The sequence below is a fragment of the Nasonia vitripennis genome, chromosome 1 (genome assembly GCF_009193385.2).
Source record: "Nasonia vitripennis strain AsymCx chromosome 1, Nvit_psr_1.1, whole genome shotgun sequence".
Lineage (NCBI taxonomy): Eukaryota > Metazoa > Arthropoda > Insecta > Hymenoptera > Pteromalidae > Nasonia > Nasonia vitripennis.
Window position 1 is genome coordinate 15,585,241 of NC_045757.1, and position 22,705 is coordinate 15,607,945.

General features: G+C 41.7%; 3 protein-coding genes across 10 annotated transcripts; 1 reads left to right on the forward strand and 2 right to left on the reverse strand.

Annotated features, from left to right (window-relative positions):
• Positions 1–1,690: 1,690 nt before the first annotated feature.
• LOC100121359 (PAN2-PAN3 deadenylation complex subunit pan3) lies at positions 1,691–7,127 on the reverse strand. 5 transcript variants are annotated; one of them, XM_031927085.2, is made up of 9 exons: positions 6,792–7,127; positions 5,098–5,679; positions 4,748–5,011; positions 4,297–4,675; positions 4,103–4,219; positions 3,785–4,021; positions 3,424–3,706; positions 2,587–2,941; positions 1,691–2,477 (listed from the first exon to the last, which is right to left on the reverse strand). In XM_031927085.2, exons 2-9 carry the CDS (start codon positions 5,173–5,175, stop codon positions 2,349–2,351), a joined length of 1,842 nt encoding a protein of 613 aa, XP_031782945.1. In that variant the 5' UTR covers positions 5,176–5,679; positions 6,792–7,127; the 3' UTR covers positions 1,691–2,348. The 5 variants fall into 5 exon arrangements, with proteins under 5 accessions (XP_031782945.1, XP_031782949.1, XP_031782971.1 ...); XM_031927089.2 differs by having other exon boundaries at positions 6,763–7,124; XM_031927111.2 differs by having other exon boundaries at positions 6,914–7,026.
• Positions 6,076–8,490, forward strand: Rpb10 (RNA polymerase II subunit 10). 3 transcript variants are annotated; one of them, XM_032599466.1, is made up of 3 exons: positions 6,076–6,196; positions 7,299–7,843; positions 8,198–8,490. In XM_032599466.1, the coding sequence occupies exons 2-3, from the start codon at positions 7,749–7,751 to the stop codon at positions 8,304–8,306; spliced, it is 204 nt and encodes a 67-aa protein (XP_032455357.1). In that variant the 5' UTR covers positions 6,076–6,196; positions 7,299–7,748; the 3' UTR covers positions 8,307–8,490.
• A 92-nt stretch (positions 8,491–8,582) lies between these two features.
• LOC100121381 (proton-coupled amino acid transporter-like protein pathetic) lies at positions 8,583–20,473 on the reverse strand. Of its 2 annotated transcripts, XM_032601300.1 has the most exons (10): positions 20,170–20,473; positions 12,841–12,886; positions 12,668–12,756; positions 11,314–11,415; positions 10,684–10,834; positions 10,316–10,437; positions 9,664–10,037; positions 9,391–9,574; positions 9,142–9,308; positions 8,583–9,047 (listed from the first exon to the last, which is right to left on the reverse strand). In XM_032601300.1, the coding sequence occupies exons 2-10, from the start codon at positions 12,841–12,843 to the stop codon at positions 8,692–8,694; spliced, it is 1,548 nt and encodes a 515-aa protein (XP_032457191.1). In that variant the 5' UTR covers positions 12,844–12,886; positions 20,170–20,473; the 3' UTR covers positions 8,583–8,691. The 2 variants fall into 2 exon arrangements, with proteins under 2 accessions (XP_032457191.1, XP_016843669.1); XM_016988180.2 differs by lacking the exons at positions 12,668–12,756; positions 12,841–12,886; positions 20,170–20,473 and adding an exon at positions 11,516–11,889.
• Positions 20,474–22,705: the final 2,232 nt, after the last annotated feature.

The window sequence follows — 22,705 nt, forward strand, 5'->3', positions numbered from 1 at the left end:
ATGCCGCGCTCGTGTGTGCGTTTCCAGCTTGTCGGACAGAGTATTGATGTTATGTGGAAGAATTTCGGTTAATATCGCTAAATTATAACGAGCGCGTTGTTAGCCAAGAATTTTCGAAAATTCGGAAGAAGTCGTATACATTGCCAAGTCGAGTTTTCAAATTTTAATGGAATGAAAATATGGTTTGAAAAATAGAAAAAAAGTTCCAGTCAACCCGGTTCGAAAAATTTCTTTTCTCTCTTTATAGAAGTTTCTTTTTCCACTTCAACGACTAAGCACTTAGCACGTACACTCGCCCTGAACCCACAGCAAAGCTACAAAGTACGTACAAACACATAGAGAGGAGCCTCACTCCGGTGAGGAGGAAATCACGCTTCCATTAACACAATCAAGGAGGAGCCTACCCGACATCAGCCCGCAACCGGCATTATTTCGGCCCTGTCTCATTGTGCGTCTACCGGCGACGGCAGGCATGATTGCGAAGGAAATGAGATCAAGTTTAAGTGGTCATCGAGCCTCGCTCGCCGTATATAGCGCACGGCAAGCGCTCTCCGAAAGAGTCCACAGCGGACAACGTTTTCTGATGATTGCCGTGTATGTCTCGCCGACTCACTGTGCTCGAACTGTTGCTGCTGCTTCTCGAGAGACCTCGGCTCTCTGATGTACTCGCTTGAGAGATGGCCCGAGATTCCTTTTTCTCTTCTGATGCTGCTGACCTTTTGAGGGGAATGTGGCAATGCGGAGAACCGATGCGTATACGTGCAAAAAGATCGTCGGGGGGCTTCCTTGTTTGGATTTCGAATGATGAAATGCTCTGAAAAGTAGCCTATCATGTCGTGATGAATGTCTCGTTTGAAAATGTTTTATGAACTTCCAGTACTGAAAATAAAAAAAAAATCGTAAAAAAAAAGTATTTTACCGTTTTTATCGCATGTAAATACGAAAAAATAAAAAATAAATAAAATCAAGGATACGGGATGAATTAGTCTCAGTTTCAAGAGATATTAAAATAAAAGAAACTTTGTTCATTAAAAGTATCTATTTTAGTACCAATCATCTTATGTGTATATTCGTTTTTTGGGATGAGCAGTCAGATCAATTGTTCGATTTTTTGGCAAAAAACGTAAAATATATAGTAAAAATAATAATTATAATTAAAAATATGTATGCGTCTACACATAACTTATCAAATTAATATAATCGTGAGCAAGTTATCAATAAAACTACTAATTAATCGTATCGATAAGTCGATAAAATAATCGAATACAAAAATAGAATAAAAATTAATTTAGTTTCGTCATTGGACATATAATACTTGAGTTTATCAATTATTTTAATTAGAAAATAAAAAATACTTGTGACTACGTTTAAAAATAGAGCAGATATACCAACTGTGGTTGTAGATTATGGAGAGATCATGTATACAAAATTGTCATAGTCGATTGTCAATTATTCAAAAAATAGTTCACCACGATCGGTATACCTACCCAAAACTATAAATCGTTTCTAATAAAAGTACTAGTGATTGCCTAGAAATATTTTGTTTATTTTCATGAAAGTACCAACGTCTTTTTATTTTGCGGTCGATTTATATCTTTATTTTGTAAAAGGGCTCACAGCCTATCGAATTTAATAAATAAATAAATAAATTATCGATAAAATTTCTAGAATAGATTAAAAATACCAGTTATTTAAGATTGCTTTCAAAAATAAACATTTATTTCAAAATTAATGCTTACGAGTTGTACCTAAAACGTAACGATCTCTATCCTATACACCGATTGTGTTTAGGTATCATTTTAAGATTTTTTTTGTTTCTCAGCACATTGTTAAGTTCTGTGTACAGTTTCATCGTAATAGTACCGTAACGGATTCTGCTTTTCTCGTAGCAAATTCAAAGATGTTTTTTAATTTACATCATTCATGATTACTTAGGTAATCATTTGCACATACTTATATATATATTACAATTAATTTCTTTTGTAAACACTAGAACGCACTTAGACACATATGACTCGGCGATCCACCACTCATGAATCACTTCATAATCATAGTTCTCTCTTCACACATACTCTCTAAATAATATCTCTCATATCTTATTTCATTCTTTTGTTTTTTAGGTTTCTTTTGCACAATACTTATTTTTTATGAAAAAATTCTTTACAACGCATGCTTTTTCTGAATAGAAATCAAGTTTTCGTTTCTGTTTCTTTTAATATCTGTCACTACTACTCTTACCACTAGCTTGTCCATCGGAGAGCTTCTTTAAAATGACAGTACCTTGGAGATGTCGATATCACATTTGCGGTAAATACCAAGTGGCTTTATTAACCTTTTCCCGCGGTGGTTTAGACAACCTCTGCAGTAGAGCCTTTTGTAGCTTGTGCTAGTTCGTTAAACGAAGTCTCCATGCAATGTCTCAATTCTGCATAGCTAACAATCAGCACGCTTTGTTCGTCCCGGGATATTAAACAAATCTGTTGACAACGCAAAATTTCAATCAATTAAAATGCTTACAACTATATATAAACCTCGCATTGGAGATCGAGCATTATGTAACAAAAGCACTAAATGGCTAGTACTCACCTTGTCCGGTGAACCGACATCTAATTTATTCAAACACGATACGACATGAGCTAAATCTAGCCAGGGCCTGCCATCAGCGGTAACTTGATGGAAAACGTAATCTCTAAACAATTTGAGCATATAACGATCGCCGGTCTCCGACCACTGGGGATCCAGATTGAGCTCAGGCCGTTCGTTGATGGTGGACAGTTTGACGATAAGCCTAAAAAGCCTGCCGTTCTCCAGCTCCTTCGTTAGCTCGTTCTCGAGTACGTCAGAACAGAGCTGTGCCGCATCCAATTGGGTGTAGAAGCGCGCCCCAATCATCGGCATGAGATCTGTTACGCTCCTGCGTGCTTGGTTCGACAGTAAATACCTGGGGAACAGAGTTATGCTGATGTGATAATGGTATGCGATTTGGAGAGCAAGGTGATAGTCTACTATTGCTTTCTTAATATCTTCGAAATATCGTACAAATCAAGATATTAGGAATAGACATAGAATATAACCTTGTGGTATACTTCATATCCAAACTAACTTGATACAAGCACAGGCATTGTACCACTACATTTAGTGATTACGTTTTGAGGGATGTGCATAAAACATGGCTACTCAATTTTAACCAAATAAACCTTTTACACTTATTTATGACAAGCTTTTAACGTTTTTACTTATAAAATGCGAATAACCATTGAAAATAATGAAGAAATAAAAAGGATAAGTCTCAAAAGCAAGTCACCTTTTGGCAGCAAGCAAGGCATAAATAAGCGGGAGTTGTCGGTAGTCTGTAATCAACTCTATAGAGTAACCCACACAAGATGCACATTAGCAGTGCGCGATAAACATTGGTATACAAACAGAATGAGATTTCGGAGATCGGTGGAGTAGGTGCGTGCGACAAGTTCCAGAGACGCTTGCATATTGTCTCTGTGGACGGCGAGGAGGCTGCGACAGGCCAGAGCTAAGACAAGCTTGCCCAGTGCTATCAAATCTTCCTGCTGGTAGTGCGGTATCAAGCTCAGAGGGTTAGTTGTGCTGCCGTCAAACGTCACGACATCCGGCACCGCTGCACAGCTTATACGCAGTCGCGAGCGCGAAGTCATCAAAACTTTGGTTGGGTCCAGGCATCTGTATGCTAGACCTGCAAGATAATTATGAGTGATTTGTTGAATCGATTTATATCGCGATGTGAAATTCTACTTGGTACAAATATATTTACCAGCTGCATGAATCACACGTAGAGCTGCTGTTAGTTGTATAATATAACTCCAGATGAGACTTTCAGGAAGCATATAATTATGCTGCTGCTGTCTGAGTATTGTGTTTTTCGTGTGGCTATAGGGTCGCGGAACATTCGGATCCGAAGAGAACGGATCTGTGTAGCCATTGATCTCAGAAAAATGTCTTGTCAGTAGAGTTTCTGACCCAGCATGATAATCATACACAAATACTATGGCTGTAAGAAGAATTCGTGATAATAATTAACATTGAATGATAATTTTGTTAATAAAATAATGGCTTGGTAATTAATACTCACAATGATCACCAAATGCTTTTGTAGTAAAGACTTCTCTCAGCTGGACAAGATTTGTGTGTGCTAATTTTTTCCACATATCAACAAATACCATGCATTTGGTATTTGTTAGCCTGAATTCTACAAATCAAATTAAAAGATCAGTGAAATTTCCTAGATTATCTTTCAAGACAATTAAGTTCAAAGATTTAACAAACCATGAATTCTTCGTAGACAGTACTTCGTTCCATTTTTGACATTTGTAGCTTTGTACGTAGAAGTTTGGTATCCCAATACTGAAGAAACAGGTTTATGTATCACTTCCAATGGAACCAGGTCCTGATAGTTTTCAACCTCAGGGGGTAAATCTGGATATTGTACAGGATCAGCTTGAGCAAGTGTAAGGGCATTTTTTTGAAGAATTTCCACTCGCAGAGATTCGTTGACAAAGAAACTCAAAGCCTGTGATGCTGGAGGCATATGAGATTCTGTATTGTTAGATGCTGATTTATTCGCCGTTGCTGCCTTGAAAGGTTGTAAGAAAGACGGTGTACCTGGATATACATAAGCTAGTGGCAGTGGCTCTACAGTGCCAACCTAAACAATAATTTTTACATGAATGAATTAGGCCGGTGACAAAAATAACTAAAGTCAATATGTTTCACTCACAATCTCAGCTCCATCTTCACCAGCAGTAATACCAGAATCAACAGAAGAATTTTGGGCATAGAAGTATGTTGTACCTCCAACATTCTCTTGAGAATGATAAGAATTATTGAGAAAATTGGGCGAGGTGCTATTGCTATTTGCAGGACCTCCTCTGGGCAAGAATTCGGGAGCAGCAGCTACCTTCTTTGCATCTAATGTCAAGTTGGATAGATGCTTGGTCACATTTGTCGTGTTGACCGCTACTCCTACTGGAGTTTGACGGTTCTGCAAAAATGAAAATCAAGAATTTCAATTAATTTAAAGCTCTCATAGTTAAAATGCAAGATGTAAGTGTCAAAAAGATAAATCACCATGTAGGTAGCAAGCTTGGACTCGAGTGGCACTCCGTTGACCTGTGTTGTGTAAGCGACAAACATCGAGGGGTCCATATCTCCCTGGCAAGCTGCATTTACCGCAGCCTGCAGAACAGTATACGTGGTGTCCAAGTATTCCTCAACAACGATAAATAATCGACAACGATAGTATCAGCGCGCGTTTTCAACAAATATACTGATATCTCTAACACTATCTACAATGCAGTATAATACAAACGCATCTCAAATACTATGTCAACAATACAGTAATAATATCGATGAGCGGTACAAAAGAGCCCGTAAAAAAAGAGTCGAAGAGAATAACGGGAGGGTATAGGTAGTCGATCGACGTTCGTTCGTGCAACAATGCCGTAATCTCTATTATCCTCCCTCCTCGGAGTATCAGCAGCAGTCCGCGTATATGCCAGATACTATATACACATCAGCGGCTCTCGTCAGCGGCGGCAGCAACAATTGACTCGGCCGCGGGGGAGCGTCTCCGCAGCTGCATGCAGTCCTGGCCCTCGGAGAACTACATCCTGACGCCAGTAGCCGTTTCATTCAGCACTACGGAACCACCTACGCGACAAACAGATACTTAGATGCGTAGACGTCAGGAGGGTCTGACTGATGGCTCCGCAACAAAAACAAACGGAGTCAGAGGCTGATCGCGCGGCTCTGCAGTCTCTCTCTCTCTCTCTCTCTCTCTCTCTCTCTCTCTTTCTCTCTCGGCGTACTATTCGACTCTATATCTATACACACTACTCTTCTTCTCTCGGGGCTATTATGCCCGCTATACGTGTATATACGATGTGTAGAGGTGAGATATATACCCCCTCTCTCTCTTGATTCGATGCCTTCCTCGAAAATACGTACCACTAATACATCCGCGCGCAAGGACGCGATTAAATCCCGAGACGGTCCGACTCCCGTTGCAGTAAACGGAGCAGGTAGCTTCTCTATGTTTTACAAAGGAGTCGAGGTCTAGCTCCGAGCGGCGCGCGACCTTTTGTCGTCACTAGCGAGAAGCGGCTTCGCGTCACACACATACACACTGTGTTCTCCGGCTGTGTGCGTGCGGTCTGCTACTATATAGGTATATAAAGTGTGCACGTACGTATATACGAAATGTATATAACGCCGCGCGCGCGATGCCTTCGACGATGCTCTACGCGCGAGGGAGCAGGATCCGGAGGGTGGGGAGATAGATTCTATATACTTATATATAGGTATACCTACACAGGCGGCTGTGTATGCGTGTGTGCGAGCGTAAATGCAACTGCACGAAAAAAGCAGAGGGAGAAGGAAGGCCTGCAGCAGAGCGGCTGTTATTGGCGAGGGCGACTGGGAAAACAGCTGCTGACGCGCGCTATTGTCGAGCGCCTCGGCGGCGGCGGCGGCGGCGGCTACACCGAAATTCATGCAGCCCTGCACATAGCCTACATAGCTGTTGGAGTCCAGCAAAAAAATTGATGCAGGGGAGCGATAGCATATAATAACCACGGCACTCGCGGGATTTATAGATAACACGAGAGAGAGAGAGAGAGAGAGAGAAAGAGAGACGATGGATCGCGGATATATATACATATATAGAGAGAGAGAGAGAGAGATCTACGCCGTGAGCAATGGCAGCTGATTTTGACAATGTAGTGGAGAGGATACCTATGTATAAGACGGTATAAGCTACGCACTCTGTTGTCGCCGGGTGGAGAGAGGACGACGCCACTGCCAGCGGCGTCCCTTTAAACGCGGCTCTTTAATCCCCAAGACGTCTGCTGCGCTTCTTCTTTTACTTCCCCTGCTATACTTTTACCTGAAGATGAGGATGCGCTGGTATAGCCGTCCTCTCGATCGCCAGCTCCGCGACGACCGTGAATTTCGAGTAGAGCGCGCGCGCGCGCACTGAGTTCTACGGCCGTGTGTGTGCGTGTGTTTCTTCTCCCTTCCTTGCTCGAGCAAGGCCGCGTATGTAGTGGCTGCGCGTCGAGAACTTACAAAGGATAGGTTGCGTTGCCGCCACCGCCGCTGCCGCCGTTTCCCATCCTATATATATATATATATATATATATATGGCGGTGAAATACTCTATATGGCGCGCGCGAGGGTGGATGTGGAGGGACTTTGAATTTCGGTTGGTCGTGTGTTTACGATCGTTGCTGCGATTCGTGAATGATGACCTACTGCTTTGCGTTTTTCAGCTCTTCTCGTCGGTTGATTGTTGCTGGGTTCAGCTTTTCGCTTTTTGAACTGCCACCGGTGCGTGAATTGGAGCAGAAAAAGTTGACGATATCGAGTTGACAAGGGAAAACAAACATAAGGCGTTTATGAAAATTACTTATGTATATAAGCCAGCATCGACAGCTAAAGAGGTTGCGTTTGAATGATTTGCAAAATATTGCAAACGCGGCAGAATTCTAGTTGCACAGATGGCGCGCGCGTCGAGAGTTTATCCCTATAGATGCAGACGCTGTTGCTCGTTATGCCTTCCCAGTTCCCAGTATAGTTCCAGTTCCACACTGCGTCAGTCTGGTCTAGCTATAGTGATGTTGATGAGTAACACGCCGTAGCCACTGGAACATTCGACAAAAGCCGTCTATTTGTCGTTGGATTATTAAACAAAGTAGTGATTCTTTTAGACGAAAATCAAGATGATCATCCCTGTGCGGTGTTTTACCTGCGGAAAAGTCATTGGAAACAAATGGGAAGCCTACTTGGGCCTGCTGCAAGCGGAATACACTGAAGGGTAACATAACCTTACTAAATCATGTGTATTAGCACTACGTTGTTGCTTGTAAATTCGATTAAATGCTTGGTTTTTGAGTAATATTGCTTACTTTTATACTTATACTAATTTGATTTTGTGCCTGAAAAGAATTTTCGAGAACTGTGGTGATAAATAGAATGCAACTTGCTTCATCCTAAGTACTTATTTCAGTATTGTAAATAACTGTCTATTTAGCACTGCTATAGTTAACTAATAGATTGAAGACTCTAAACCATGTTATTTTCTCTTTCATTATAACAAATAATTTATGAATACATAGATTTACTTTGCTAATCATAGACATAATAACTGACCAATATTTTTATTGTTTAGTGATGCCTTGGATTCTCTGGGTCTCAAGAGATACTGCTGCCGCAGAATGCTTCTTGGTCATGTGGACTTAATTGAAAAGCTTCTCAATTATGCACCGTTGGAAAAATAAATCCAGCAACTCAAAACACACAGAACAACAAGAAGCTTACTCCTGTATTCATGTCAACCATGCTGTCTACATAAGTGAAACTTTGTGAAAATGAACAGTACAGATAAAGTTTACGGATCGCATTAAACAAGTGATTGTTAAATTTAAGTTTTAGTACAAATAAATTTATAAGTAAACCCTCTAATTTCTTGTATTTTACTTCATAGTAAATTAACTTAGTTGGCTATTGAAACTTTTTATAAAATCAATGGGTAATAAGTTGACAAATACAATATCTGTGTTGTATCAAAAAAACTTTATTTTTTAAACTAATAATTTTAAAATGTATTTACAAAAAATAGCTTTTTGATATACTTTTATATAAAAAGACAAAAATTAGCACCTATTAAAAATTGCCTACAGTTGTATTCAATGCACCAACTGTTGCATTTACTACAGCTGCTGTTGCATTAACTGCAATATTTGTTACGTTTCTTGATATTGCATCTTCTGCATCTTTTGGGGCGTACTCTTTAAGAATATCTTTAACAGCATTGCTAGATCCAAATACTAAAGCCATAAGGCCAATGACGCAAATAATAACATTCTTCATAGCCACCCAATGGAACCTTCCAAATCCAATGTCCCAGTATGTAACAGTCTCAACGAATACTGGAATGAGAAGACCCAAAATCGAAAAACAGAATGCACCGATCAGTCCAATGAAGGGAGCGATTGTCGGTACAGCTATTGCAATCAAAACTGAAAGAAAAAATAAGAAGTATTATTTTTTGACTACTCAATTTTAACTTTTAGAAATCTTTTAATAAATTCAATAAAGTATTCAAAATCTTACCTGATCCAGTAACAAGAACGGTTCTTAAAACGTAATTAGCAAGGTTTGGCTTCTTTTGGAAACGGTCCTTAAGCCCTTGCCAAGCAATGTCAAGGCACACATAAAATTGCAAGCCAAAAGTGCAGTAAACTGCCAGACCTATTAAAATTTGTACGATTTGTGCGGGACTGAAACAATAATCATCAATTTTATTAATTGTCACAGCATAAGTAGTATGTAATGTATAGATAGATTATTGTATGTACTCACATTTCTTCAGTGGGCAAATTCAAAGTAATACTGCCCTCAGCTTTTCCGGGGAAGGCAGCGTATCCTAAGAATCCGAGCAGAATATATATCATCGTCACACCTGACATTCCCTTGTTCAGAACTCCACAAATACCGACGAAATGCTGGGGCGTTTTCATGCTGTTTTCTAATGGCATGACGACTCCTGCAAATTTAAATATTTGTTACCCATGGCGAGATATTTTCCAACTTGTTTCTTATTTCTTCAATTTCATATGACATATTCTTTCTTACCTATAGCCTCCATAGCAAATATTGTTATACTGAAGAAGTTTGGAAATTCTGAAATGGGTGCTATATATGAGACATTGTCGAAGTTTTCGATACTTTTGACGAGATAATAGAACGTGATTCCAAGACCCGTTCCCATAAATACATTGGCTGCCATTGAGACGGGTGCTAGGTATTTGAGATCAGGAATCCAACTGAGGAGAATCAGCGGAAGCAGCAATATAGCAATTATGATTCTGGGATTGATTTCTACTAGCGGTTCGCCGGTCGGCGTCATGTAGTATGAGATAACTTTGTTGAAATTTGCCGCCACTATCACGGCATATACACTGCAGGTGCCGTAATACGTTATGAACAAACTAATTTGAATGAGGTATCTGTAAATATAAATAGAAAGTTAGTACTTTTTTCATAATTTTGTAATAAACATTTTTCAAATTAGCTAGAGATACAACATCATTAAAATGTGCATTGCTCTCTTTGAAAACTAGCGAATTAGCTACTTGTAATTTTCCAGTATCATCCGGCTGAGCCGGTTTTCAATTAACGCTTTTTTACATTTGCATTTAAAGTCAACGATAGTTAGATTTTATGATCTAACGATGGATATTTTACTTCAATTAAGTTTTTTTTTAATTAATAAGTTTTGAATTACCTAGACGGTCCAGCAAACGGCCGGGCCCATTTAGGTCCACTTGCAAAGGCGGTTTCGGCGACATCCGCAAATCCCATTTGCGTTTTTCTCGTTTTGTAATAAAGAACGTGGGCACATTTAACCTGCAATAAAATTTGTAGGTATAATACGTTGGCAATTTCGGATTTAATTTTTTAATTTCGAATTGACGCTCTGCATGAAAAGATTTTCTTATTCGATTAATGCACAATTTGTATACAGCGTATGCATTCATTGCTGCGCTTTCTTTCGTATCAGTTTCTCGGGCAAAACAAAACTTGCAGTTGTTGGGTGTGAAAATACAGTCCACGCAGTCAGCATATTTGTACAATTGTTAATCGTATACTTACAAGAATATACGCGCAGTGCGTGCAAACAAATGCGACGAGTATCGTCGCAAAAACTCCTACTAGTAATCCGGCACTTTGAAAGGCTACAGGCATTGCTAAGATTCCAGTTCCTAGGGAGGCTTTCAGTAGGTGGGTTAACGTATCACAATCTCTGGAAAAAAGAAAAGAAGAGTTATTAGGCGGTTGGGTCAATGAATTTTCCTTTCGAGCTCTATTGAAATTGTTTGCTCGGCATTTTTCAAGAAACTAATTGGGACAATTATGTTTGTAACCCATCTGGATTTATCTGTATATACTAGTTATTAGGCGTTATCGTTAATTAACGGTTTATGCATACTCGAATCATCTTGGAAAAGAAAATGTCTATCAAGACAGTTTACATAAATATTTTCTCTGACCTATCAGACTGAAGGGCCATTGTGAAGATGTATATAATAAATACACAGATAATCACCGATGTAAGCAAAAAAGAGCAACAACTTTCGTAAAGTTTTAATTAAAATTTTGCCAATGCCATCATACCGCGATACGTAAGTTTATTATTCACTTTTATCGTATCCGAAGTTCAACGGTTAACAAGCAAGGTTACACTTGAAAAGTGATAAACCAATAAGAATATAATGTACTCACGTCGTTGGATTGGAAACTTTTCGTTCCGTGAAGGGGTCGAAGCTCTTTCCATCTCGTTGGGCGGCGGTTTCGACATCGCGCGAGGCAACTTGTACTTTGTACCTGTAAATTCAAGTAAAAACTTTGTTTAGACCCTCTTCACACACAAACAGCAGAAATGCTTAGTGCAACTAAAGCGCAGTCTAAAAATGTCTCGATTTACTCTGTGACGCTTCTGCGCGACTGTCCACTGGGTCCGCTCATTTTGTAACTAAAATTCGCGCCACGTCAATACAATGCAATATTCGACAATAAATAACGCGCACTTTCTTTCTCTCAAAGAATGCGTCCTCGCGCCTTATGCATATTCAATACCCGAATATAATGTTATTAATCTAGCGCAAGGAAACGAAGTTATACGAAGCGTGAGCGGACGCTTCGGGGACAGGAAACCGTTCAATTAATACGATCGCAAATGACGAGAACTCGAGGTCGCTGCACTCCTTTAAGTATATCTCCTCCCATTCGGTTTGCCGCGAATATGCGCTTTTTCTGCAAACGTGCGTTTCGCCATTGGTCGGCCGCCTCGTCGGATGTTCCCCGGAGAAATGTGCGAACTGAGCGTATCACGGTGTCGAGTTTCGTCGACTACGATTTGTCTAATCTTATATACGTGTGCGCGTTCATGTCTTATTCATTCTCGAGTGAATTATGGAACGATTCGATCAGGAAGTCCGGAACTTCTCGTTAAACATTAAAGTCAATCTCGGCGATGGTAAATAACGTTCGATGTGTCCTCGCCGTCATTGCTGTGACACGCGCGAAAATCTCTATAAGTATGCAATCGAACGCGCTCGCGATTATGCGTTACTTAAACAATGCAGCGCGTCTTTTGTCGGCGCTCAGTGATACGTATGTAGCTAGCTTTGCGATATTAAGGCCGATGTCGAAGAAAGCACCAAATGGCAAGCAGTTACATTTCCAACGCGGTGAATAGCAATCGCGTTGAGGGGTATGATGAAAGTTCGCGATAAAAGATTAGCGCTCTTCGAGTCTCGTCACAAGAGTTAGGCCGATGTGTTGGAGTTTCTGTATTTAAGTAGCGAGTGCGTATAGAGATAAATGCAGTTTTGCAGTCGCGTTTGCGCAAGATTCTTGCTCTTATCAGTTGCGTAAACAAATCAAAACTTGCAAGTGTTGTAACTGATCACGCTCGGTTGCATAAACTCGTGGTTCGTCGGACTTGGTCTTAAAAATTCGAGCTATTAACCATTTCTTCACGCTCGGCGTATTGGACTCTGAATAACGAGCGAAGCAGCTAACAATTCACGCGGACGTCCTAATTTTAATAAGCGCGCGACGGCCAAAAACTTACTTGGCAGTGAGAGCACCGTCTTTCAAGCTGGATCCGTCTGTCGGAAGGAAGGTGTCCAACTCCGTCGGTGCTTTAAGATTTTCTTCAACCTATAAATCAGAGATAATTAATTAGCTTCGTTCTCATAGACTCGGTATATGATAAAAATAAAATTGACATTGATTGATACTCACCATTTTGCTTATTTTTTTTGGTTCCTTCCGAACTCTCTCAGCTTATCTGCAACAAAAATAATAAGGCAAAATTAGAAATGTTCCTTTAACAACAACGACCCTGTGACGATATACTGAATTCCTAAAGTGACCGCGACCGCGCAGTTTCGAGCGGGCGAGAAAAGCGCCGCCGGCAAGATAAGGAGGGCACGAATATAATCACGCGAACGGCCCAGTTCTGTATCCCACAATTTTGCTCATACAGCTACCTGCAAAATCGATAGTTCGGAGCACGTATACAGCTCTTGATCCATATTTTAAAGAGACCGTTGCGCAATATTTTTGTTTCGTGGGAATTTATCACAGTCATTTATAGGTACATACGTGCGACAGAAGAGCCTTTGAGAGTTGGAATAAGAAAAGCGATACAGAGCCGATATTATCGCCCCTTTTACCTAGTATATACACTTATGCAAGAGTTTCAAACTTTTTTTCTCATCCTCGAAACACAAAGTACGCAACATACATCAACAATTATTCCGCACGCTCGGCATCCCTCGATATGCTCGCGAGCAGCGCTTTGTTTATCGGTGCTCGCTCGTTACGAAGTAGCCGCGATACAGAGGCGGCGACTAACCCAAGCAACAACGCGAAGCTTCCGGGGTTACCGCTCTGACCCTTGGCCACGCGCGAGCGGCCGGTTGAGCTTTATCAATCGGCCAACGCGTTATTTACAGTATAGCAAGTATCTGCGAGATACTCTTGGGCAAGTGTCAAGAGGTGTAAGTCGACTTTCTCTTATTTTTTTCAAAAAAGAAAGAGCGTTGGGCAATGGCGCGTTAATGCGATACTTATTGGCTGCCGATGCGTACCGGATTGATTCTTCGTGGTTTTGCGGTGAGAGGATAGCGTTACGAGTGAATGAGCAGCGATTGGCTCGTGTCTTTTTGTTTGTTGTGCAGAGCTCTGACAGATACATTAATCGCAGTGCAACAAAAGAAAAATCGACTGCCTTGCATTGTGTATAACTAACATATACGAGTGACCGCGACCTGACGCAGCTCTCGGAGAGGTCGAAGCCTCTACTGACCGTGAACACCCCGATCGAACGCTATTTAACTGAAACATTGCACAGCAATAACTCGTAAACGAACGACCGCCCCTCAAAAAGTCCATCATCTTCTCGAGTCGCGGAAGTCGCGGTATTTCCCACCTCATCTTCCATTACCGCATCGCGGAGCGCGTGATATCTCTCGTCAGACTTTCCGGCTCAAAATGCCGGAAACCATACGCGCGGCGCTGGATATTTTCGACGCTTTCCTCGGTATAACGAACTATATTTGCACTCGCATGCGCAGCTTTATACATATTATATTCCAGGCGCTTTTTGCGATAACAACTAGAGCGCGAGATCCTGCGGGCCGATTAGTATACGCGCGGCTGACCCGAGACGCAGCGGCCTTCTTTCTTCTCTATGTGTCTCCCTATGTAATCTATTATTGTACACGTGTGTATAGACGGGAGTGCGCGACTGTGTGAGAGGGATACGTGGAAAGCTAATGTCTTTCTGCGAAGAGCGCTTTAATTCGCAGTTTGACGTACATTGACTTTGGCAGGCATCTCCTTGTCCAAGAATTTGTGTAATATTTTAACATTTATAAGTATTGAAGTTACTGGTAAGGTATTTTTTACCACACATCTACCTGATAGAATAGTAAGATCTATAACCAAGGATAACTGAACGTCGAGGTTCTATTTTTGTCATAATCGATCACCCGTCGAGATAGATAGTCGTTAGAGCATAGCGTACAGGATTGTTTTTATTATCTTACATCTAAAAGATCGACCTAGTAATTCAATGAATAATTTTCATATTTTTCTCGTTTCTTTCTGTCAACCTGTCAATTATACAATCTGACATTCGGAGACACTAATAATCGAAGAATCTTTCGTTACTAGGTAATTGTGTCGAAATAATTATCGCTGCTCGAATTTTACGCAGGCTGATATAAAAAAGGCGAGTTTCACGCAGTCTCGTACGATATGTGTGTATATATATATATATTGGATTACACGCGCTGCCTTGAGTTACAACAGTCACTTCAGCATAAAAAGAGATTACGCTTTTCAACGCTATATTACCTACTTACAAGAGTCTAAGCATGCGTCTACGAAAAAGCTGTTATCGAGTATAAAAGATCGGCTGGTGAAAAATTCGCCGCACGTGTAAGTCACAAAGTGTGTCAAGTTTGCGGCGATCGTAAAAAAGACGCGCGAGCGATGGAATTACCGTTTTAACGCAATTATTCGTGGGTTAGTGTACCCGTCAAGCGTTGAAAGTAGTTCACCGATGAGTTGGAGCCAGCTTTTCGAGTTCTGCTTTTCTAGTTTGTCGGCTTGGCTACAGAGTCTAGCCCAGACCAAAGACTCTGCCAATGTTTACGAGCCACGAGTGTACGCGTACCGATCGTGCTATCTATATTACCAAATATTTTCCCAATTTGATGGCTTGCATATTTTCGAAGCTTTTCAAATACGTCTAGTCATCTTGAATTTATACGGGTATGTATATGCGTCACTTATTCGACATCTGTATCCACAAAGTAACCACAAGCGTTACATGATTAACTGGCGAACGAAATGAGCTATGTGGCTACACGATAATCTTAGACAAATATTATTACGTGCACGTCGTGCGGCGAAAAGCTAAAAGTAGATCAATACTCGTGTTTACCTGTGAACTATACGCGCAAGTTTGCCAATATTTACACGGAAATGTTACTCAATATACCCATCTGAGCTTTCTTCCCTCTGTCTCTCGCTTTACTTTGCAATACAATGCATTCACCTTTGCTCACAAAGACATTTTTTCGTTTTAGCCGCCCTAACTCTTTTGCCAACGGATGTTGTACGTCACTGGAGCTTTAAAAATAAAATTTTCAGAAAAACGTAGAAACATGCGTATTAGTGTCGAGCTCGCAAAGACGAGTCGCTCTCAAAACGTCCGATGGATGATGGACTATTGTTTACTTTTGTAATTCAAATATTACACTTCGCGTGATCCTTGAATTCTGAGTTCTCGCGAACATATAAGTAATCGCAGCCTCAAGAAAATCTTTGTACGTGCATCCATTGGTATACAAATTTGCTGACCTTTGAGCGATTTTATTTGCATGGGAAGAATGGCTTCAAGTAGTGAGTGTTACAACTCAGCGGCTTAAAAGCTACTCGCAGCTAATGTGGGTTACGGAGCCGTCAATTTGTCCAGCGACAAAAACAACGAATTGGCCGACAATGCCTGTCTTCATTCAAAGCAACTCAGCACATTACCGCAGCTAACCTTGTTACGATTGTAGCCCCTACAACTTCGCAATTTGTTCTACAACATCTGTGTATTGCTAGTCACAACTTGGCGATTGCCAGTATCGCGTCTCCGCAATTACCTATGCTATCGATCTAATTGCACCTACGCGAAACTCGTTTACGCGATAACGCAATGCAGTTCTCGGAGCAGTACAACATCAATAACTGTCAAGGCTCTAAAATCAATGCGCCAGAGATTAAATCATCAGTATCCGTAGAGGCATAAAAGTCACATTAACGGTGGCTAATAATGGTCGTCGTTTCCACTTTTACAATATAGCCGCGCGCGTCGCGAAATAGTTTACAACAAGCAGGTGAGCGAGACAGCGAGACGGCGAGATTCTCGCAAAGATTGCAAAACCGCACGTGGCTGCATATGCGACGGGATAATGAGGCTGTTTCGCGCTCGAAGAATAGCCACGCTTGCGGCGAGGGATACAGAAAAAGAGGGAGAAAAAATAAGTGGACAAACCGGCTGCCGGCTAGATCCCACATACACAGTGAGTGGCGCCTACGTATTCTATATACACACGTATAGAGTGACGCAGCAGACGGAGAGAGTGAATCACGCTGTGTGGCAAACTTTCAATTGAGCCTCAATTACATTTTACTTAACTTGATTTGTATTACGTGGCTTCGCTCGCGCGGCTCATTTTTGTGAAAGCGCATTTACGAGGATTCGCACGTGCAGCAGCCTCTGCTGATGCATCTCGATCGATGCTTTTTGCTCGTTTGTTTTTGGCGGTGTTGCGCTAGTCGCGCAGATGACTCTTTGCAGTGTCATGGTGACTGAACTTTTATGCTCCCCGGGCTTTGGATCTAAAGATAGTGCTAAACTATCGCTCGTGTAGTTTTCTTCCCTTAAAAGCAAGAACAAATACTAGGTCATCCATTAGAGCTATATTCTTGTCGTGAACACAGTGTTTACCATCGATTGGCTGATAGGACGATTTTACAATCGTTTGCATATGGCAGAGTTCAAGGCTAGACAGTAACGTTGATTTCCGAAACAAATTACACTCGCTCGGATAACAACTTATTATATACTAATTACAGGAGAGCTTCGTTTAAGCCCGAGCAATAGCGCTGATTGCAACCGTCTGCATTTACGACGATGATTAGACCTTTATTCTGTTTACAAGAAATTAGTCCTATACCCAAGCCTCTTATCTTGCGAATCTCTGGCGTCATTGTCGAGAGCAGCTATTGCGAAAAGACGTACTGCATGATGCGCGTAACAATATACGAAATTTCTCCCGAAACAGTAATTTTCGAGCAAACGTCAAATCATCATTATGAAGCGGTATTAGCAACTCCCTCCAGGTAATAGCACCTAATGAGCGGTTAATGAATTCCTCCAACTATGCCTCTCGCAAATATTTGCTCTGATCTAAGTAATGTGCTTCATACTAAAAGCATAACATTAATATACACAAGCAGAAACGCACGAGCGAATATGGGGAGCAATAACGTTTGAGGAAAGAAAGCTTGGCACTGATCGTTAGAATCGCCTATAATTGAGATAACTTTGGACATATATTATACACGCGAAATACTGATCGGACAGCCCGAAAGCCGTGTTTATCTTTGGTTGACTGACGTACTCACAAGAACAATAAATATTTATTTGCAAGTGCGATATCGTTTAAGACTGCGTGTATTCTATTATACGATTAACCATTGGGTCTAATGCGCTGTGCTGTAAATAAAAGCGATACGGCGTTTCAAGGCGGAAGGCGTTAAAATGCCTTTGGCCACAGCAAGCAAAAGAGTAAACAAGAATCCCATTGTTTTTATCTAACTCAGATATGCGAGCTGACGATGAAGAAGAGGTTGGCGCAATCTGTATAGCTAAGGAAAATTTAGCTCGAGTCTTTACAAAATACGTGTATGTTTGAGAACACAATGATGCTAATATTGGCTCATAACGTGATAAGTCACGCGTTATCGTTACGCAAAATTTCAGGTCGTCGTCAATACATACAATATTTTCTCATATAACCAGACGAAGTACCCACATTGGAAGAAATATCACTGGACTCGATAAAAAACGATCGCAAGTGGAATATTTAACAAATTATCATTGCTTATCGTGCAAATCGCAATACAACATAAACGCTTAATAGTGCGTCGATCATGTGGGCCCAAACGTTACTTAACAATTATCACGTTTGATATATTTCTATCAGCAGATTTATTTCCAAATCTTATTTTGTTTACGTTGTTCTATATCTTTGGCTTATCACTTTCATTCATAAAAATTATATATCACTAGTTCAAAGCCTTGGTATTATTTAAATCGTCTTTAAAATAATAACGCTCGAAAATATAAGTAAACGCCGATGCAGGCATTCCAAATATGAGTATACTCATTTGATTATTTTTATCAACAATCACGTGAGTACCATAATCTCGTTTAATATCAGGAATTATCGAAGTATAAATAGGATTTACCTGCCACAAAGCAAACGACATCAAGATCTTGAATTGCTGGTTCAATGGTCAACGATTACAAGAACGCAAAAATAACTCGCACAACGAGTGGAATCCCCGAACACGTATAATTGATCAGCAGCGATATGCATGTGAATTATGGCGCAAAGATTCATTAAAACCTGCTTCGAAGTTCAATCGATTGGCATTGACATTTCGCCGGCGATAAACTTAGCGGAAAAATGTAGGTCATTCGCGTTCAACGTGAGAATCGCACGCGCGCGGAGGCGCGAAAGAACAAAAAAGTCGAGGATGAATACACTCGCTTTTAGAATAAGGCGGAGAGCACGTGACCAAGCTGCGGACCAAAGGAAAGTTTTGGGTGTGTATAGAAGAGGATGATGATGGAAGTTTTTGTGGAGTCACTATTACATTTTTTTTACCTATCTCTGCAAACTTTTTACTAAGCCGCTATACCGGTTGTTTGGCCATAAAGCCCGTATGAGTGTCGCATGAAAATTTTAATTTCTTCAGTTGAAATTATACTACACGTGCGCACGCGCAACAGTTATTGTTTATTTATAAAATATAAGAAGAGCAGCGGGTTCACGTATATAAATGCATACACTTCGGGCAAGAACTAACATTGCAAATATTGTTTCGTTATTGTTGTGATATAAATAACACGCACTCGACACGTATTTTCATCGAAGTTTCCTTTAAGCTACAGAGATAATGATATACATCGCAGACTTTGTGCACTTTTGACGTACTGGTTTGAAAGCAATTTTTTTTTAATAACGTATGGTTGCGCGCTTCGAGAATATTGTAATGCGATCTTGAGCAAACGGAATGTTTATTCACCCGACGGCGTTAATAGCGGACTCGCGCGTGTGCGTTTTTATAACGTCCGTGTTGTGTATGCGAAACGTAGGCAGCGCAAGCATTTAAAGTTTTTCATTCGTGATCGTAAATCATGTTCGACCAGCGATAACGCGCGCGTCGCTAAAAGAATGATCGACTGTTCGGTGACAGAGCGGAGTTTCATGTAACGCCAACGCGACTCATAGTAAACATTCGAATTTTTTCAACGATGCATCATCGTTTCCAAGCTATACTGCGAGCGTACATTCGTATATCAATACATGGGCTGCGAGTCTATAGGCTAACGAACCGATCGATACCGAAGTACAAAAATGCATAGTTCAGCGCTTTTTTTCATTATTTGTTTTCCTTTTTAATGCACGTCGAGTCGTTAGTTATCTTTAAAAACTCTGTAAGTATATACTTTAGGTTTTTTTTCTCGAGCTCTCGGAAAAATTGCATTCGCAAACCAGTTACACATAACTAGACGATAGACAGGCACAGCAACTATCACGCAACCGAAAGACTATTAAAATTCCAAAATTGATTAACTTTTCGAGCTACTATATCCAGGCGAACTATCCCATTTCAAACTGAATAAGAACTCACCGCGCAGCTGAGGGATTAAACAATCCCGCCCAGAGTATGCCCTACTCGCACTCAAAACCTAAAAAATTCAGCTTTACTCACTCTATACATGCTCTCATGTGCCGTCGTGACTTCCTGACCCGGCACTCCGGAACTGGGTAAAGCCGCTGCTCTATATGACGTCGCGCGCGCTTTCCTATCGATTCCAGCCGAAATACCGACGTTGGATTACATCATGCGGCAGTCGAGCTCGCGAAGAGCGTATTATACCTACATATAGCAACGCGAAGACTCTCGCACACGGGCCGCCTACACGCGCTCTTAACGCGATGGCGTCTGCTTACCACGTGATCGGCGCGTCTCGCCTGACGAAACACGTGTGCAGCGTTTCGAACACTTGAACGCGACTGCACGAAAGTTCGCCTTTTACTTATATTTTTCACTTCTTATCGACCGCGTATCTGCGTGTGTTTTACCTGACGAGCGTGCAGGGTCGGCTGCGGGGAGATAAGGACTGATAGTACGCAGGAACAGTTGCGTGGGAGTATATATACTATATATATATATATATATATATATATATATATATATATAAGTGTATGCGAGGAAAAATATTCAGAAACGTGGAGGATATACAATATGCTATCGAGTGGCTTCTTACCGGGTGAGCGTTGATTAATAGTTTATACACTGGTAGAGTATATAATATTGTCCGAGTGTTACTGAATTCAGGGAACAGTATTTAGCGAGTAGAATCGCTCGATTTTGAATTTGTTGTACGCGCGATGATCAATTATTTTTTACGGGTCGTATGCAGCACGCGACATGACGCCGTGACGTACGCTGATGCATTTAAATTCGCACACGTGAAATTCCGTTAATTTTACGACCCGACGAGGAAGCCAGATTACCGCGAAATGGAAATGTTATCTGTGTACAACGTGTGGGCGTTCGACAAACTTTAAAATTGCTTGTAACTTGAACATACAGGGAGAAATTGTATAACGGAGCTTACCGAGAATTACAGCACTGTACAGGACTGTAAGGCAAACACTGAAAATTGGCAAACTTCTATAGTCTACAGCGCCAGCCGTTCCGACAGGCTTTCGCTAAATTCATGGCAGCCTCTACAAGCCTCTATAAGTATATGCTCGGCGCACGGCCTATACTATGCTGTACATCCGCTTCCCGACTTCCTCGTGTCCGCACAGGCCTGGCCTCTTTCCTAGGCATATACGCCTGCCACGACAGAGCGACAGACGTGGCCGTCTCCTACCCCCGCGATAAAAATACCCGGCCGATATTTAAATTTAGAGCACGCGACCCGAGCCGGAAATCGAGACGCGCCGAAAGTGCAACTCTCGTCGGGCACGGCACGCGGCTAATTTCGAATTCGAGGATCGCGGAAACTTTTTTTTTCTTGAAATACCGGACAAATTTGCCTAGCGGTTTTTGGCTGTTAGCTTGAGCGGGAGGAGGGTGATGATTCGAGGTAGTTCTATTTTTAGACGAACCCGCGCGCGCCTGGGTTTGAACAAGATGATGCAAAGATGCTGCGCGGAGTCGGCGCGACTTTCGTCAGCCGCACGAGCGGATTGTCAATGAACTCTGTGCGCGGGAAGGAAATTTCGGAGCAGCCGCGTTCGTCAGGATGATTTGCCTCTTTCGTCGGCAAAGCAATAGATGAAAAATGCATGAACGCGACTGGAAATTGACGAGTGCAATGAATTCTTATGAATTAAGAAAAGTCGAAATTTCAAATTTCAACTTTCGGGAAAATTGCTCTTAGCTGCAGGCACAACCGAGCGAACATATGCATACGACGAGCAGTCGTCCCGGAAGCACATGAAAGTATAGTATAGTACGTTCGCTTCGAGAAATTGGGAGCGAAACCTATAATCGCCCCCGCGTGCTGATCGACCGGTGGCCTCGGCGCCTAAATTAAGTACAGCTCTCGTGGATCGATCGCCGGCACAACACATAAAAAGCTACACGTTATTCTCGATAAACTCACCTCGCAAGTATCTTTTGATAATCCTTCTGCAGGCCAACGAGCTCTCCTCGTGTTTTTTTTTCGTCTCCCTGTCGTGTATATACGCACTTTCTTCTTCTCTCGTGTGTACTACTTATATACAGAGGGCTGCGCACCGCTATCTCATTATTTTCGGGGGACGGCTGGCTGCAGCAGCGGCGTCTTGTGTGTTTGATGCACGCGGTCGGTCGTACGAGCCGGCGTACGACAGTACCGTGTTCTCGTGCGCGTCGTGCGAGCGAACCGAGGAGAGAGACTGGACTACTACCGCTGCGCCAACGACGCGCCGCGCAAAGCTGCTATAACACTCCCCGCCCGACCGACTTCTTCTTTCTCCCTCCTTCCCTGTCTGCGGCCTGCGCTGTCTGGCTGCCAAGCAAGCAAGCGACCGACTCTCTCTTCTCTCTCAGCTCCCCCGTTGGTATGTTAGTGCGATGTGACTCTGTGTTGGAGAGTTAATGTATAGGGAGAGAGTCGGAAACCGGCGGCGTTGGCTGAGGGATGCAGCGGCGAAGACTGAAGAATCTCTCCTTTTTCTTCTTCGGACCCTACATCGCCAAGGAGTTGTACTTTTTCTCCTTTTATGATGGGCCTTCTTGGTATTTG